Here is an 18,167-nt window from a genome sequence, read left to right as displayed (position 1 = left end):
TTGTGTGCCATTTTCGTGCATCTTCAAAGTCAGAACCTTAGGGGTTGTTGGTGAGCTCCAAGAGCACTACTTTCTCTGTTTTAAATCTTGGGTAAGTGCTACCGACCATTGATCATGAGTTTTAATTGATAAAAGAGGTGTCTTGGCAAATTTAAGGGGTTAAACAAGTAACCAACCTGAGTATGAACCTTAATGAGCTTAAAGATGCATGCTTTAACATTTTAAAGTGTTAAAAATGCTTTAACGTTCTAAGAGTTCATGACACAATGACAACGTTCTCTTATCATTTCATGCCATTAGGCTTCTCACAAAGCCATAATCCCTTAATCCAATTGATTCTGACTTAAATTATTCATTACAGAGGTTCAACTAACCAATCTAGGGTCCATAAACCCCAAATGCAGTTCTGTATGAACAGAACAATGACTGTCTCAAAATTTCCAAAATATCCAGATATTTGTCGGGGACATATCCGGATATCCAAAACCCCATATCCAGATATCAATATCCGGATATCATATCCGGATATTTCGCGACAGAATGCAGTTTCTGCATTTCGCGAAAGTATCCAACCAAGATCCCATTTTTAACACTTATACACGTTAAAGCATGAATATTTTAGCCCATTTAGACCAGTGATCATGTTAGATACTTAATCAACTCATTAAACATGTCAAGACTTCATATTTTTACATAGAAAACTCATGACAAGTGATGGTGCTTACCACCCAAGCTTAAAACAGAGGCCAAGGTTTCTCTTGGAGCTCTCAAGTCAGCCTCCAAATTCAGACTTCAAAGGTGCACGCAAATGGCTCCCAAGCTTGGCCCTTTATACCACAAGATGGCTTCTTGAAGCCTTAAATACCAAGAAAATGATCCACACCTCACTCAACAAAGAAGTCAGCCCCAAGAACCTCACCAAACAGAGGCCATACCCAGAAGAATGGCTGCCTCTCACCCTCACAAGGTTGGTCACACCAAGTTATGATGACTAGTGTTGCGTATAATCGGCAAGTGTACCGATCGTACCAAGTAATAAAATGATGAGTAGAGTATCGTCTCCACGAGGATTGAGGCACCAAATCTATTATAACTATTCCTCTCTTGTTGGATTAACAAAAATGGTTTAAGGACAATTATGGTTTGTGAAATAATGAGAACAATTCAAGGAAATGTAAATAATTCAAAGGTTCTTAAAGAATTCAAGAACAAAAGATTTAAAAGTTGAGAAAATGTTTGAGAAAATATTGCGGTAAAGATAAACAAACACCTTTACGATCCCCACCTTGCGACTTGAATTACATTTACGTTTACTTATTCAATTGATCAAACGATTCATCATCTTTTATATGATTAGTTAAGCCATAATCCCTTAGTGACTTTAGCTTTATTAACTCTATTAGAATCCTAATCCCTTAGAAATACCTTTTCAAGTTAGCCCGTAGAATCAATGAATCCTTAACGTTTGCGGTTCATGTAACCTATCCCTAGTGCATACATGAACAGTTATCTTACCCTTTGTCAGGAATTAGAATTTCAATATCCCTATTGAAAACCCTAACCCTCGCAATCCTGATAGTTCGATCAGTTCCAAGAGAATTATAGAATGAAGAATAAGGCAAGATAAATTCAATTTAAATAGATAAACATAAACTTCAACCAAACTACAAGGGGTTCACATCAAGGGTTGTGACCCTTACCAAAATAATGAAACTAGTCAGACATATTCATGTCTGACAAAGTAAACATAAAAGAAAATAAAATTCAGAACCTAAAGAAGAGAAAGAAGATGAAGATCTTTCGTCTTGATCTTCCGTCTTGTTTTTCTCTTCCTTGTTGTCAAAAAGTGATTCCTTCCTTTGTTTCTGATCCTTTTATTAGGTTTTTGAATAACCTCCTTTCAATTCCTTGGGCCTCCTTTTTGAGTAATTCGCATTAGATTAACATTGAAAGTATCGCTCACGCACTTTGCGCCAACACTGGCGCAATTTGCATGGGAAAACAGAGTGGAGGATGTCAAATGACGCATTTTGCGCCAATACCAGTGCATTTTGCGCCAAGATACAGGGACGAAATGGATCAAATGGCGCAATTTGCGCCAAGTCCCGCGCAAATTGCGCCAACTGGAAAACTGCACTTCTCTCATTCACTTTTTTTTGTGTTTCCTGCTATTAAAACACATAAATTGAGTGAGAGAATGATTGAGAAGGAATAATCAATATTTCTTGCATTTATGACTTATTTTCACACATTTATGATTAATTCCTTGTTTCTTTTAAGTTAGAAAGCATCATAAGCTAGACACACATCAATTAGATAAGGAACTTGGACCAAAGGTGGTTACTTTGGGGTTTCAAAGGAGAAGAAGGCTATGAAATGGTGAAGGAAGAGTTCAGTAGCCAAAGAGATCAGAATCTCACGTAGAAGACACTAAGAATTAACTAGGTCTTTGTGCCAATGGTTATTTATAGGCGTTTAAGTTTTAAACACACAGTATTAGCACTAATAGCTACGCTTAGCATTTTAATCCCAAATTTTGGATTTTAGACCTAGCCATTTTTTTAAGATTTGTCATATTTTTATTTTATTTTTCGCAGCACTTTGCCGGTATGCGCTTTTACGTAGCTGGTATCAGTCCTGACACCAGTTCTCTTTATTTCGACTCCAAACTTGTTATACTAGTCCTAGATATTATTCTAGTGATATATATATATACTTTTCATAATTTTCTGAGATACTTCATCGGTACACATTTATACCGTGAAGCAGAACTGATATCTTCACTTTTCGTCAGAAAAGCGACTTTCAGCATTATTAATCACTTACTATAATTATTTAAGTCTTCTCATAATTATTAGGGTCAATTATGAAATTATTTCCTAAATTCAGATTTAAATTAATTAAATTCTTAATTTAACGGTGTGGGTTCTTACAGAAGGCAGAGGATGCCAAGATTTATGCGAGTAAACTGGCTAAGCTGGGCGAGGCTTTTAGAGAGCTGTTAATAAGGCTTTCGAGAATGCGCTTGCCCGTGTTAAGGTGTTGAACCCAAGCACTAAGGTCAATGGCTTAGACTCTTCCTATTTAGTGAAAGATGGGAAAATATTTAAGACCTTCAAAAATGAGCTCGACGTACCAGTGGACTTCTCAAGCTTTTATGATTAATATGATGATCCATCAAGCAAAAGGGCTGGGATCCCAGTTTCCCTTGTACACCTTGATGGCCCTCAAAACTAGAGGTCCATTGATGGTCTGGATGCTCCTTTAATCCAAATTTTTAACATATAAACTTCACTTTTCTTCTATTATTTCTTCTAGGAGCAAATACTTGTTAGATTGGGCTAGAGCAATACGCATTTTTGGAATTAGAATAGTACTGGAGTGATAAAACTTTGCTTTACCATGTTTTTAGACTAAATTATATGAGAAATATATAGTAGAGTGCATGGAATTCAAGGTTTTACAACATATAAACCATAAGATAGGAATTTGAGCTAACATTTTGATTTTCTTTGCATTTTGAAGGTAAAACCGCACTTATTGGTGCTAAGAAGTGATGAAGGAATCATGACAAAGAGTTGCAGCTCACAATGTACCAAAGGAAGCCAAAATAATACAAGTCAAGGGCCAGAATAGCATGCTCAAGCGCACAGAATGGATGCTCGAGCGCTACCAGACTAAGAAATCAGTTAAATTGAGCAATCCATGGCGCTCAAGCGCCCAACAGCACGCGTAAGTGCCCAAGATCATAAGAATTCACCATCGAGGAGCACGCTGGAGCGCCTTGTTGGCTGCTCGAGCGCGTGTGGTCAGACAACTCCAGGAATTTTATGCACAAGAGCACGCTCAAGCGTCCTGTAGCGCACTTGAGCACCCAACACGAACCTAATCAGCCCAAGATTTGATTTGATTTGCTAATTGATATTGATTTGTAGTATTTTGAATAAAAGCTGAAACAAATCAATCTTGATTTATTAATTGATAGAGATTCATGGGGAGATTGGATGGAGAATTAAAAGATATTGTTTCAATGGTTATAAATAGGGAGCTGAGGGTCAAGGAAAAACACCAATTCATCAATCCAGAGAATTACACAGAGACCTGAGGGAGGAATCCTGTTGCGGAGCGTTGGAGCATGGAGGAACCAAGTCAACATCACACCAATGGAGGCTTGAGGTTCTCTTTTTATTATTATTGCTTTTGAATTCTTTATGCTAGGCTAGATTTTTATGTAGTTAGGGGTAGATGAAACCCATTTGAATCTTATGCCTTGAATTAAATTGTCTCTGAATTCTCTTCTTTTTATAATTGAATAAATTTATCTGTCTATAATGCTTTCTATGAGTTTTCTCCTTATAGATTGATTTAGGGGAATTGTATGACAATAAGGATGTTGGTGCATGAATCCTGACTTGGTAAATTTATCACAATCCTTGTAATCTAGGGATAGACATAAGGTAATTGTGCAATCGTTGAATTCTTGATCTTAATGGATGTTTTCTTGGGGAATAACCGGGGAACTGGGGTTCTTCTGAGATCACATAGATTTAGGGTAACAAGGAATTGAGCCCTACTTTGAAAGAATTGAGTTGCATTATATTAAGAACGGATTCTTGACAGTTTAATTCATTGCATATAGAGGAGATTAGGGGAAGTCGAAACCCTAACTATGCTTGTTTTTAAATTCTTAATCAATCATATTCTTTTCAATTGTTCTTTTTAATTCTAAATTATAAATTGCACGTTCTTAGTTGTTTTCAATTTCAATTCTCTCAAATCCAAATATTGATTGTCCAACTAAATCGTTGTTAGCGAACTAGTGCTTGAAAACCTAATCCTCGTGGAAACGATCTCGTACTCAGTACACTTTTATTGCTTTTACGACTGGTGCACTTGTCGAAGTCACAACAAGTTTTTGGCGCCGTTGCCGGGGGTTAGATCCTTCAACATTAGAAGTAACTAAAAAAATGTTTAGATTGGACGTTTTAATTTTTTGCACTTTAAAAATTCTGCAAAAACAGTTTCTGCTTTAAAATTCTGCATCAATTTTCTGCATATTTTGCATTCATTAATTTTCTGTATTCTTTTTCTATTTTTATTTTTTATTTTTTATTTCTGCATTTTTCTGTTTTTCTACACATCTTTTAAATCTTAGTTTATGCGAGGTACTGTTAACCCACAAATCTTGCAATTTGATCCTGGGATAGAAAAGACAAAAAGAAAACTCAGAAAAAGTGCAAAAGAAAGAAAAGCAAAAGAAGCATCAAGTTCGACGGAACCAAAGGAGGAAACACTGGCAGAAAACAATCAACTTCCACCTATTCCGAGGAAGTTGGGAGATTATATGACTCCAACCCGAGTTCCGCAGACGAATAACATTGTTAGGACAACCGTGGATGCTAACAACTTCGAGCTCAAGCCAACGCTGCTACAATTGATTCAGAAAGAGCAGTTTGCTGGAGGAAGCACAGAAGACCCCTACAGTCATCTTGATGATTTCTTACTTTACTGTGATACATTAAAGATGAATGGAGTCTCTCGTGATGCCACCCTGCTCAGATTGTTCCCATGTTCACTTAAAGAAGACGCAAGAGCTTGGCTACTGGCACTACCTGAAGGAACCATCACCAGTTAGGATGACCTGGCAAAGAAGTTCTTGGCAAGATTTTTCTCAGCTTCAAAAATGGCAAGGCTCAAAGCGGAGATCACTTCCTTTGAACAAAAAGAAAGTGAATCTTTGTATGAGGCATGGGAAAGATTTAAAGGACTACTCCGAAAGTGTCCTCAGCATGGCATTAAAGCTTGGGAGAAAGGAAGAATCTTCTTTCAAGGAATGACGCCGAGCACAAGAACCTTGGTGAATGCTGCAGCAGGGGGATCATTGAAAACAAAAACCCAAGAGGAAGCGCTGGAATTGTTGGAATATTTAGCTTCTCAGGAGTATGATAATGCTCCAGTCTCAAGCAGGAGAGCGAGAATCATGAAGCTTGACGGTTATGATGCAATATTGGCACAGAATGAACAAATATTACAAAAAAATAAAAAACAACAAGCACAATTAGATGCTCTTACAAAGCAATTTTATAATTCTCAAGTTTCTTCTGTTAGTAATTCTCAAGTTACTTGTGGTATTTGTGCAGGTACTCATGCAACTGAAGATTGCGATTACATGAGGACTGTAAGAACCCGCACCGTTAATTAAGGAATTTAATTAATAAATTATGAGAAAATAGGAAATTACTCCATAATTGACCCTAATAATTATTATGAGGTTTTAATAATTATAGTAAGTGGGTAATAATGTTGAAAGTCGCTTTTCGGAAGAAAAGTGCAGATACCGGTTCTGCTAGTCGAAATAAATGCGTACCGAAAAAGTATCCCGGAAAATTATAATAAGTGCATGATAATTACTAGAATAATATGTAGGACTTGTAAAACGAGTTTCAAGTCCAAATATTGAGAACTGGTTCTAGAAACCGGTACTGGCTTTGAAAAGCGCGTACCGGAAAGGTGCTCAGAAAATTATAAGAAAAATATGATAATTCTTGTAAAATTGAGTAGGTTAAGAATCCAGAGTTTGCGATTAAAATGCTAAGCGTAGAAATTAAAGTTAATACTGTGTGTTAATCTTTAAGTGGGCTATATATACCCTCATTAAGGGCACATTGCCCTAGATAACAGTTTTCCCTACGTGAGAGAGTGGCTGACCAGCATTTCCACTTGCCTCCATTGCCTCCCTTCCTTCATTGCTTGAGCTTTAAGGCTTATTCTTTCATGGAAACTTCTCCTAAACACTTGTGGTGAGTGAGAGTGATCTTTGGGAGTGTGTTGGTGGCATTTTTCTGAGTTGAGGGTGCTGACCTTGGTGTGTGGAGCTGCTGTTTTGGGTTGTTTGGGTGGTTGGAGTCTTGTTCTTGGCTTGTGAAGCTTCAAGAAGCTTCTTTGTGAAGAAAGGACCAACCTTTGTGTTGCATTTTCATACACCTCATTTCCAGAACCTGTAGAGGCAGTGTGGTGAGCTCCATGAGCCATTGATCCTCTGTTTTGAGCTTTGGTGAGTTGTACCTACCTTGAGCTTGTGTTTTAATGGGTTAAAGGTGTGATCTTTGCATGTTTAAAGGGTTAATCAAGTAACCAACTGGGGTGTGGACCTTAATCAGTATAAAGATGCATGCTTTAACGTAATTAAGTGTTAAAAATGGAACATTGGAAGGATATCTTCACGAAATGCATTTTTTGCATTCTGTCGTGAAATATCTGGATATGTGCCCGTGAAATATCCGGATATTGGATATCCGGATATGGGTTTTGGGTATCCGGATATTAGATATCCGGATATGGGATTCTGGATATCCGGATATTGCATATCCGAATATGTTCAGTGAGATATCCGGATATTGCATATCCGGATATGGTCCCGAGGAATATCCAGATATTCTGGGATTTCATAGAACAGTAGTTGTGCTGTGTGTACAGTAGGCTATTGGGGGTTTGTGGACCCTAGATTGACGAAGTTGAACTTCTGTAATTAATGAACTAAGTCAGAATCGTTGTGATTAAGGACTTATGGCTTGGTATGGAGCCTTAAGACGTAAAACGTAAGGAAAGGCGTTGTCTTTAAGTTATATGCTTGTGGTGCATTGTTATTGATATAATAGTCGTCCATAACAGATTGTGAATCTGCTGTGTTTGGACTTTAAGCTGTGGACTCTTGGCCTTGGGTGTTAGCTTGCAAGGTAAGCTTTCTTGTCCTCGGTTTAGCCATGTTGTGGTTCCACCATGTCTTATGGGGGTATGGTTGTATGCATGCTGTGGTACATGCTTTGAATATTTGAAATGCTTTTGAGCTTTATGTGTAATGGCTTTTAATATGCATGTGTTGTTTCATCTTGACGGTAAACCTGAGTATGTGGCGTCATACGAGATGGTGATCCGGGGTGAATGCAAGTAGCGTCTTGCACTATTGTGGGTATTAGACGTATATAAATCCTGCATTTCTCTGGCCAGTAGAATAGAATTGACACGCATGACATGATTATCTGCTGCATTGCACTGTTTTAGAAATGATATTGATGAACTGCTTTTAAACTTATATTGCACATGTAAGTGAGCTTGGGGTGGAAGATCCTTGAGGACCCCTTGTCTTACTGAGATTTCTTGTTTAGAGATCTTACCCCACATTTGGGGAATGCTTATTTCAGGTTCCGGTAGTATGGTGACTGATGCCTCTGGCGGCAGGAGGCCAGAGCTTAGTTGATGATATTATGCTGTATTGCTGCCATGACTGGATTTGGATGCTGTTTATGTTTTCCGCTATTTATGATTATGTTGTTGTTGAGACTGATGTTGGGCATGTTGCCTTATTTGAGTGAGCATGGGGATTGTCCATGACACTTTATGTTAGTACTTTGAGTTTGGAGTTGTATAAACTGTTAGATGGTCCGGTCTACGTTGTTGTAGTTCCGTGACCAGAGCCACACTTTTATTATCTATGTTATGAGGTATTTCAGATAGCTGTTTTATTGCAATTATATGCAGGCAATGTTTTATTAATTGATTAATAAGCAAGTTGGTATTGATAATGACATCATAATTGAAAAGAAAAAGATATTCCGCATTTTTAATTAAGCGCTGCTTAATACGATAGTATGATAACATTACCGGATATATATGGGGTGTTACAAGGACACCTGAAAATGCTGAAGTGAACAGAATCTGGTACGATCAAAAGAACCAGAATAATCTGGGGAGGAACCAATATGGGAATAACTATAATTAAGGGTGGAAAAATAAGAATCAACACCCAGGGTTAAGTTACAAATCAAACTATCAGCTGAATCCTCCTTTACCACTGCAACAACAACCCCCACCACAAGGCAACACTTCAGAGTGGGAGAAAGCCTTTGCACAGCTGTCCAAGACCACCTCAGACTATATTCAAAATGCAAACGCCTTTAGAGATGAAACCAGAGCTTCATTTCGGAATCAATAAGCTTCTATCAGGAACTTGGAAACTCAAATTGGCCAGCTGTCAAGACAGTTCGCTGAAAAAACCCGTGGCACCTTCCCAAGTAACATAGACACCAACCCAAATGTACAATGTAAGTCTATTGTTACCAGAAGTGGGATCGTGACCCAACCTTTGGAAAAGCCTCCAGTAGAGAAAAAGAAAAACGATGAACCTGCAGCTGCAGAGGAGAAAGAGGAAGAAACAGGAGAATCTGAAAAGAGCAGTCCAAAAAAGAAGCTGTTCAAATAGGAGAAAAAGAAATCTCTCGACAGGCAACCAAAATCGGCAAATCCATCTCTTTATGTACGAGTTCCATACCCTCAGAGGCTGAAGCAAGAGGTCCAGAAACAACAATATACAAAATTTCTGAAGATCTTCAAGAAGTTGCAAGTGAACATTCCATTCACAGAGGCCCTGGAAAGCATGCCAAACTATGTAAAATTCATGAAAGACCTTCTGTCTAGAATGCGCAAGTTGAAGAAGTGCGAAAAAATGGCCTTACCTGAGGAATGCAGTGCAATCATCCAGAAGAAACTTCCTCCCAAGCTGAAAGATCCGGGCAGTTTCAGTATTCCTATAGCCATAGGAAATATTGAAGTAGGAAAGGAATTATGTGATCTGGGAGCAAGTATAAATCTGATGCCACTTTCCATATACAGAGCTCTTGGAATCAAAGAGTTGATACCAACTACAGTTTTTCTCCAATTAGCTGACAGATCGATCAGACGACCAGACGGGGTAATTGATGATGTTTTAGTAAAAATTGTCAAATATATTTTCCCTGCAGATTTTGTAATTCTGAATATGGAAGAAGATGCTGAGATTCCTCTACTGCTTGGGAGGCCACTCCTAGCCACCGCAAGAGCAATGATCGATGTCGAACAAGGGAAACTGATGTTGATGATGAATGAAGAGACAGTCACCATTGATGTCTTTGAGTCAATGAAACATCTGTCAGATGGAGGAGACTATTTCATGGTTGACATAATTCAAGAAGCAGTTGATGACACGATGAAAGAGGATAGTTCCCCACTTGAGTTAGAGCAAATCAACGAAGAAGCTGAGCTTGTTGAAAAGGGAAAGAACCAGTGGTGGAAGAATTAGAGAGAAAGAAAGATGACATCCCTCTTGGAGCACCAAAGGTGGAGCTTAAGGAGTTACCTCCAAATATGAAATATGCTTTCCTTGGTGACAAAAACACTTATTCGGTCATCATCAGTGTTGAGCTGACAACCATGGAAGAAGAAAAACTTCTCAAGGTGTTGAAGAAACACAAAGCTGCCATAGGATGGTCTTTCTCCGACTTAAAAGGTATAAATCCTTCCTTTTGTACTCATAAAATTCTAATGGAAGACGATATTAAACCTGCGAGGCAGCCGCAAAGGAGACTTAATCCAACCATGAAAGAGGTTGTGAGGAAAGAGGTGGTTAAATTGTTGGATGCAGGAATGATCTATCCTATATCTGATAGTGCATGGGTAAGTCCAGTACAAACTGTACCCAAGAAAGGTGGAGTCACTGTGGTAAGAAACGAGAATAATGAGTTGATTCCAACAAGGACAGTCACCGGGTGGAGGATGTGTGTTGACTATAAAAGACTTAATGCAACCACTCGGAAAGATCACTTCCTGATTCCTTTCTTGGACCAGATGTTGGAGAGACTAGCTGGCCATGCATTCTACTGTTTCCAGGATGGGTACTCGGGCTACAACCAAATAGCAGTAGCTCCAGAAGATCCAGAGAAGACAATATTCACATGCCCTTACGGAGTCTTCGCTTACCGAAGAATGCCTTTCGGCCTGTGTAACGCTCCAGTAACTTTTCAAAGGTGTATGCTTTCTATCTTTTCTGATATGATTGAAAAATCTATTGAAATCTTTATGGATGACTTTTCTGTTTTTGACCCCTCTTTTGAAACTTGATTAGAAAATTTATCATGAGTTTTACAAAGATGTCAAGAGAGAAACCTTGTTTTAAACTGGGAAAAATAGCACTTCATGGTAAAAAAAATGGCATAGTTTTAGGACACAAAGTGTCCCAAGATGGTATAGAAGTTGATAGAGCTAAAATATCTTTTATTGAGAAACTTTCCTCTCCCTCTAATGTTAAAGGCATTCGAAGTTTTATCGGTCATGCAGGTTTTTACAGGCGCTTTATCAAGGACTTTTCCAAGATAGCAAAGCCACTATGCAAGCTGTTGGTCAAGGATGAGGAATTCAACTTCACAGATGAATGTTTGTTAACACTTAATATTTTAAACGACCGCTTGACTATTGCACCTATAATCACTGCACCTGATTTCACTTTACCATTTAAATTAATGTGTGATGCTAGTGATTATGCCATAGGAGCTGTCTTAGGACAAAGAGAAGATAAATTGTTGCATGTAATTTACTATGCTAGTAAAATTCTTAATGATGCACAAATGAATTATGCCACCACTAAAAAAGAGTTACTAGCAATTGTCTATGCATTTGATAAATTTAGACCATATTTGCTGGGGTCTAAAGCAATTGTTTACACTGATCACGCTGCTTTAAAGTGTCTATTGAATAAGCAGGATGCAAAACCACGACTGCTTAGATGGATGCTGCTCTTTCAAGAGTTTGAAGTAGAGATCAGAGACAAGAAAGGCGTGGAGAACTTGGTGGCTGATCATCTCTCCAGGATCCAAGAAAAAGATCTTCAAGATGGACCTGAACTGAAAATCAGAGAAGAGTTCCCTGATGAGCAAATATTGGCTATCAATGTTATTTTGGAATTGCAATTGAAGCAAGTAAAAACCACAAGTACACCTCCATGGTTCGCGGATTTTGCAAACTTCAAAGCAGTAGGAGAAATTCCAGTAGACTTTACATGGCAACAAAGAATTTTTTTTTTGCACGATGTGAAGAAATATTTATGGGATGAGCCATTCCTCTTCTACAGATGTGCTGATGGAGTAATAAGACGGTGCATTCCAGAGGAAGAGATGAATATCTTATGGCACTGACATGGTTCAAGTTACGGTGGACATTTCGCGGGAGAAAGAACAACCGCCAAAGTACTTATGAGTGGCTTCTATTGGCCAACCCTCTACAAGGATGCAAGGAAGTTTGTTGAATCCTGTGATAGATGTCAGAGAACGGGAAATATCTCTAGAAGACATGAAATGCCCCTCAACAACATATTGGAGGTTGAAATCTTCAATGTGTGGGGAATAGACTTCATGGGACCTCTTCCCCCTTCCTATGGCAACAAATACATACTTGTCGCGATTGATTACATCTCCAAGTGGGTAGAGGTTGTTGCTCTTCCTACTAATGATTCTCGGGTAGTCATTGCATTCCTCAAAAGAAATATCTTCGTCAGGTACGGGGTACTGCGAGCAATCATAAGTGACAGAGGGATGCACTTTGACAACAGACAAGTGGAGTACGTGCTGGCCAAGTGTGGAGCCAAACACAAGATCACCACACCTTACCATCCTCAAACAAGTGGCCAAGTTAAAATATCCAACCAAGAACTGAAGCGTATACTAGAGAAGACGGTTGGAAGTTCACGAAGAGACTGGTCCAAGAAGCTTGATGATGCAATGTGGGAATACCAGACTGCATTCAAAACTCCAATTGGTATGTCCCCTCTCCAATTACTGTTTGGGAAGGCTTGTCACTTACCAGTGGATCTAGAGCATAAAGCTTTGTGGGCAATCAAGTACCTCAATTTCGACTCCAAGATCGCGGCTAAAAAAGACTTCTTCAACTGGATGAGTTCAGGCTCTCTGCATATAAGAGTGCAAGTCTCTACAAAGAGAAAATGAAGAAGTGACACGAAAAGAAGATCCTACCTCGAGACTTCAAGGTGGGACAACAAGTATTACTTTTCAACTCTCGCCTCCGTCTCTTTCCTGGGAAATTGAAGTCCAGATGTCAGGACCATTCATCGTGAAGAATATGAAGTCATATGGAGTAGTGGAGATCAGTTCGCTGGATTCTGACAGGAGCTTCACAGTCAATAACCAACGTCTGAAATTATACATGGGAGGGGAAATAGACAGGGGAACAACCACATTTTCCCTGGTAGAGGAAAAGTAAGTCAGGTACGTTAGACTCGTGACGTTAAACAAGCGCAACTAGGAGGCAACCCTAGATTTGAGTGTTTTTCCTAATTTTCTTTTACTCAATTAAGTAAGAAAATACAAAAAAAAAATTAGATGGTGAATTAAGGTGATCAAGTGATGATTGAACAAAGGGGCCACAAGAAGAAAAAAGGCAAGTCTAAGCTATTCAGAGCGCGCCCAAGCGCACAGATGAGCGCTCCAGCGCGCACAATGTAAGGAAATTATGGATCGAAGGGAGCGCTCAAGCGTCCAAAGGCCGCTTGAGCGCATCCCAACATGAGGAATTGTTTAATTTACAAGTTAAGCACGCTCGAGCGCCCCAGTGGCCGCTCGAGCGCGCTAATTAAATTTCACAGGGGTGTATCCCTACCCAAATGCGCTCGAGCGCACCACTGAGCGCACAGGCGCGATAGAAGAAGGAAAAGTGCAATTCGAAAAGCACGCTCGAGCGCCCCAATGGCCGCTCGAGCGCGCTACCACGGTCCAAAATGTGTTTAAAATCCCCCCTCCCCATTATCTCCCACCCCATCTTTTTCTCACCCCACTTCTCCACTTTCTCTGCACACACTATCAAGTTTTTTTCCTCTCTATCTCAAGTGCATCCTTCTTCTTTCTCCTTCACAAGATCATCCAGGTATACATCTTCCAACTCCATTGCTAAATTGCATTAACTTTCAAGTAAATTCTTTTCTCCATTCATGATATTGTAATTGAATCTCTAGGGTTCCAAGGAGGGTGTCGATTAGAAATATTGAGTTTATCTAAAACTGATTAATAATAGGCACACCATATTTTTTGCAATTGCATGATGAATTCCCAACATGGCAGTCTTGCTAAAGATTAGGGAATGGTGGAGGACATAGAAGATTTAGTAAATGGTTCAAGCATATTGCATACAAGCTGTTTGATAAAATGCTCCTATGTATCTAGAATACTAAATGGAAATCACTTGGTAAGAATGTCCGATGAGTAAACCACCATTGATTCCATTATTAGGCATCATAGTTAAATATAGTAACTATTTAGCCATGATAATGCATTTAGGTTCTAAGTAAAGGGTGACTCATCACAACAAAAGAGGAAAGAAATAGAGAATGCAACTCCTAAACTCAAACTCTAAATGCATTTTATTATTTCATTCTGCATAGTCAAATAATGCTCTAAATGCAAAGTCAATTGATACATGCTTAGAAGTAAGAGAAAAATGATTCTAATTATGGTAGTCACCTCCTTAGAAAACTGATGCAAGTTGTGATGTTCTGATTGAATTCTTTCCATGATGGAACCATGCCTTAAAAAATTCTTGGGAATTGTGAATGATGAGAATACATTTATGAAATTTCAGGATGTCAGGTAGAAGCAAAACACCAGAAACAAAAGGCAAAGAGGCACCAAACAAACCGATGCCGGTTCAAGTTCACAACCCGCACCAAGGGTGGAGGTGCCAAGGTTAAAGTCCCCAGCTCATAAGGAGAGGTACCACACCCAGATCCTAGGCAAGGAAATCTGCAAGGAGAGGGTTCTCCACCTCACTATAGGACATCACCCTGATTTTTTCAACAACATCACAAGAAGGGGATGGAGGAACTTCTGCACCTTGCCAGTAGAGACAAGGGAAGACATTTGCAGGGAATTTTTTGCAAATGCTTATACTGAGAATGAAGAGGGGGTGGAGAAGCAGTATTTAAGCTTCGTGAGGGGGAAAGAGATCAAATATGACTCCCTCTCCATTCAAAATTTGTTGAAGATAGCCCATTGTGACAGGACATCTGTCACCACTTGCATGTGCTATAACAAATGTATTTCCCTTTATTATGAGGAAGATGAGATGGAGGCCGCAAGACCTATCCTGGAGTGCATCACAAACCCAGGAGAGAAGTGGGATAAAACAAAGGATGGACGTCCTAAAATAGTGTGGCTGAAGAATTTAAACAATCCAGCCAAGGTATGGTACCATTTTGTTGTCAGCAACATCTTTCCCTCTACTAACTACACTGAAGTGGTAGTAAAGAGGGAAGTGTTGATTTGCGCTATTATGGAGGAGATGCCCATAGACCTACCCAGGATCCTATTCAACAGTCTTTATGACATGGCCCACATCAACAGCAAGAAAGCATCCATTGGCCATAGCTCTCTGATACAGTACATGTGTTAGGAAGCAGGGGTAGTGATTCCCACTACTAGTGGAAGAGAGATTTCCTTGCTGCCAATGGATGCTTGGATTTTTGATAAGTTGAGGCAACCAGTAGAGGAAGATGGATCAGTAGCAGAGGCAGCCCAAGCAGGACGACGGAGGAGAGTTCGACCCACACCAGCACAGGTAGACGAGACTTCCATACCAGCTGCTGGAAGGTCAGTAGAGAGTCGACTGACTTCTCTAGAGACCCAGGTAGGATTCATCCGGCACAGAGGAGACAGCTCGAGTACCAGACATACATCATGAGATACCTCAACATCAACCAGCCTTCCAATCCGAGCCTTATGATGGCTCTGAGGAGGAGGATGCCTATGATGCTGCACACAGAAGGACCAACACAGTTCTGGCTACTGAGGGCCAGGACGATAAGGAGGAGGATGGAGAGGATACCATCATGACACCCGCCATAGTGCAAGATGCAGAGGACGAGGAGCTCGATAACTGATCACCTTAGAAATTTTTGTTTTATTTCAGTTTTATTTTATTTGGGATTATTATTATTGTTTTTTTATGGTATGAATAACCCTGAGTTATAGTATGGTATTTCAGCACTGATGACAGATAGTTTTTGTTGATGCTGTTTCGCAAGGAATCGACTAGTTCTTAAACTCTCAGCGCGATTTTTTTAGATTTAAATTAGTTGCTGAGGACAGCAACATTTAAATCTGGGAATGGGAAACACGTAGTTCATCAGTTGGTATTGCTAATGGAACAGGAGAAACTTCTTGAGTATACATAGAACATCCGGCAAGTACAGGGAACTATCTCAACCTTTTTCTTTGTCTTTAATGCAATTTGAATTTTATTATTTTTAGATTTTTAATTAATAAAACCCCCAAGCCATGGTTTTGTGAAAAATTTGAAAGTTTTACTCAGTGCTTTTAAATGGAAAAATGGCGGGAAATTTTTAACCAGTAATTGATTTAGAGCATGATGATGCACTCACATTAATTTTCATAATGAGCATCCATGTAATGATTTTCATGATTCATTAAATATTATCTTGAGTGATGAAATTTTTTAAGATAAAGAATAGGGGAATTACTGTGCATTCAGAGCCGAGAGGTTTTGAGCCTATACAGAAAATTTTATTTAGTGTGCATTTCACTGTATGAAAGACTCTAGCACTTGCTTTGTTTCTTGCTTGAATTGGTATGTGATATATTCTATGGATATGATTGAGGCATGTTCTTTCTTTAAACTAGATGGCCAAATAGCCAAACATTGCTGACATTCCTTAGTTAAACCCTTTTAAGCCTAAGCCTGTTTATTCTTTGAAAACCTATGAAGATTAATAAGCCACTCCCCATACAATCCTCACCTTATTTGAGAATAAATTTTAGATTTGAATTGAGGAATAGATGTTAATTGTTGATTATATAAAATGTGATGTATGGGAGTACAGGGAAGAAAGGAAAAAGCCAAGGAAGTAAGGTCGGTTAGAATGAAAAAGAAACAAGCAAAGAAAAGGAAAATACTCAGAGAAGAGAAAAGAAGTGAAAAGAAAGAAACTCATTCTGAGAAAAGAGAACGGCAAATAAGAGAAAATTTCAAAGGAAAAAGAGAAGAAGAACGAACTGCAAGAAAAAGAAAGTTCTTGTCAAATTCCATATTATTGGGATTCCTACTCCCTATTCCCTTAGTTTATTCTGATTGATTGCTGAGGACAACAATATTCAAATCTGGGAATGTTTGATAAACCTTTGGTTTACCGTGTTTTTAGGCTAAATTATATGAGAAATATATAGTAAGTGCATGGAATTCAAGTTTTTACAACATATAAACCATAAGATAGGATTTTAAGCTAACATTTTGATTTTCTTTGCATTTTGAAGGTAAATCCACACTTATTGGTGCTAAGAAGTGGTGAAGGAATCATGACAAAGAGTTGCAGCTCAAAATGTACCAAATGAAGCCAAAATAATACAAGTCAAGGGCCAGAAGAGCATGCTCAAGCGCACAGAATGGATGCTCGAGCGCGTCCAGACTGAGAAATCAGTTAAATTGAGCAATCCAGGGCGCTCAAGCGCCCAACAGCACGCTCAAGCGCCCAAGATTATAAGAATTCACCATAGAGGAGCACGCTCGAGCGCCTAGTTGGCCGCTCGAGCACGTGTGGGCAGACAACTCCAGGAATTTTATGCACAAGAGCACGCTCAAGCGCCCCGTAACGCGCTTGAGCGCCATACACAAACCTAATCGGCCCAAGATTTGATTTGATTTGCTAATTGATATAGATTTGTAGTATTCTGAATAAAAGCGGAAACAAATCAATCTTGATTTGTTAATTGATAGAGATTAATGGGGAGATTGGATGGAGAATTAAAAGATATAGTTTCAATGGTTATAAATAGAGAGCTGAGGGTTAAGGAAAAACACCAATTCATCAATCCAGAGAATTACACAGAGGCCTGAGGGAGGAATCCTGTTGCGGAGCGTTGGAGCACGAAGGAACAAAGTCAACATCACACCAATGGAGGCTTGGGGTTCTCTTTTCATTATTATTGCTTTTGAATTCAGTGTGTAGGCTAGATTTTTATGTAGTTAGGGGTAGATGGAACCCAATTGAATCTTATGCTTTGAATTAAATTGTCTTTGAATTCTTTTCTTTTTATAATTGAATAAATTTATCCGTCTTTAATGCTTTCTATGAGTTTGCTCCTTATAGATTGATTTAGGGGAACTGTATGACAATAGGGATGTTGGTGCATGAACCCTGACTTGGTAAGTTTATCACAACCCTTGTGATCTAGGGTTAGACATAAGGTAATTGTGCAATCGTTGAATTCTTGATCTTAATGCATGTTTTCTTGGGGAATAACCAGGGAACTAGGGTTCTTCTGAGATCAAATGGATTTAGG

General features: G+C 39.0%; 1 protein-coding gene and 1 non-coding gene across 2 annotated transcripts; one reads left to right on the top strand and one right to left on the bottom strand.

Moving 5' to 3' along the window:
• Positions 1-5,689: 5,689 nt before the first annotated feature.
• On the bottom strand, positions 5,690-5,796 carry LOC133307732 (small nucleolar RNA R71). Its single transcript, XR_009751080.1, has one exon. It is a non-coding gene; the product is annotated as a small nucleolar RNA R71 (small nucleolar RNA).
• Positions 5,797-9,502: 3,706 nt separating this feature from the next.
• Positions 9,503-10,114, top strand: LOC133307723 (uncharacterized). The gene has a single exon (XM_061508275.1). It carries the CDS (start codon positions 9,503-9,505, stop codon positions 10,112-10,114), a length of 612 nt encoding a protein of 203 aa, XP_061364259.1.
• Positions 10,115-18,167: the final 8,053 nt, after the last annotated feature.

Source organism: Gastrolobium bilobum, unplaced genomic scaffold, assembly GCF_033153095.1.
Source record: "Gastrolobium bilobum isolate Gb01-03AN ecotype WA unplaced genomic scaffold, APGP_CSIRO_Gbil_v1 utg6672, whole genome shotgun sequence".
Lineage (NCBI taxonomy): Eukaryota > Viridiplantae > Streptophyta > Magnoliopsida > Fabales > Fabaceae > Gastrolobium > Gastrolobium bilobum.
The sequence above is the reverse complement of the archived record's forward strand: the minus strand, read 5'-3'. Positions and strand labels throughout refer to the sequence as shown.

What these genes read in the sequence shown, in the direction of transcription:
- LOC133307723 (XM_061508275.1), top strand. Translation starts at nt 9,503, where the DNA reads ATGGCCTTACCTGAGGAATGCAGTGCAATCATCCAGAAGAAACTTCCT.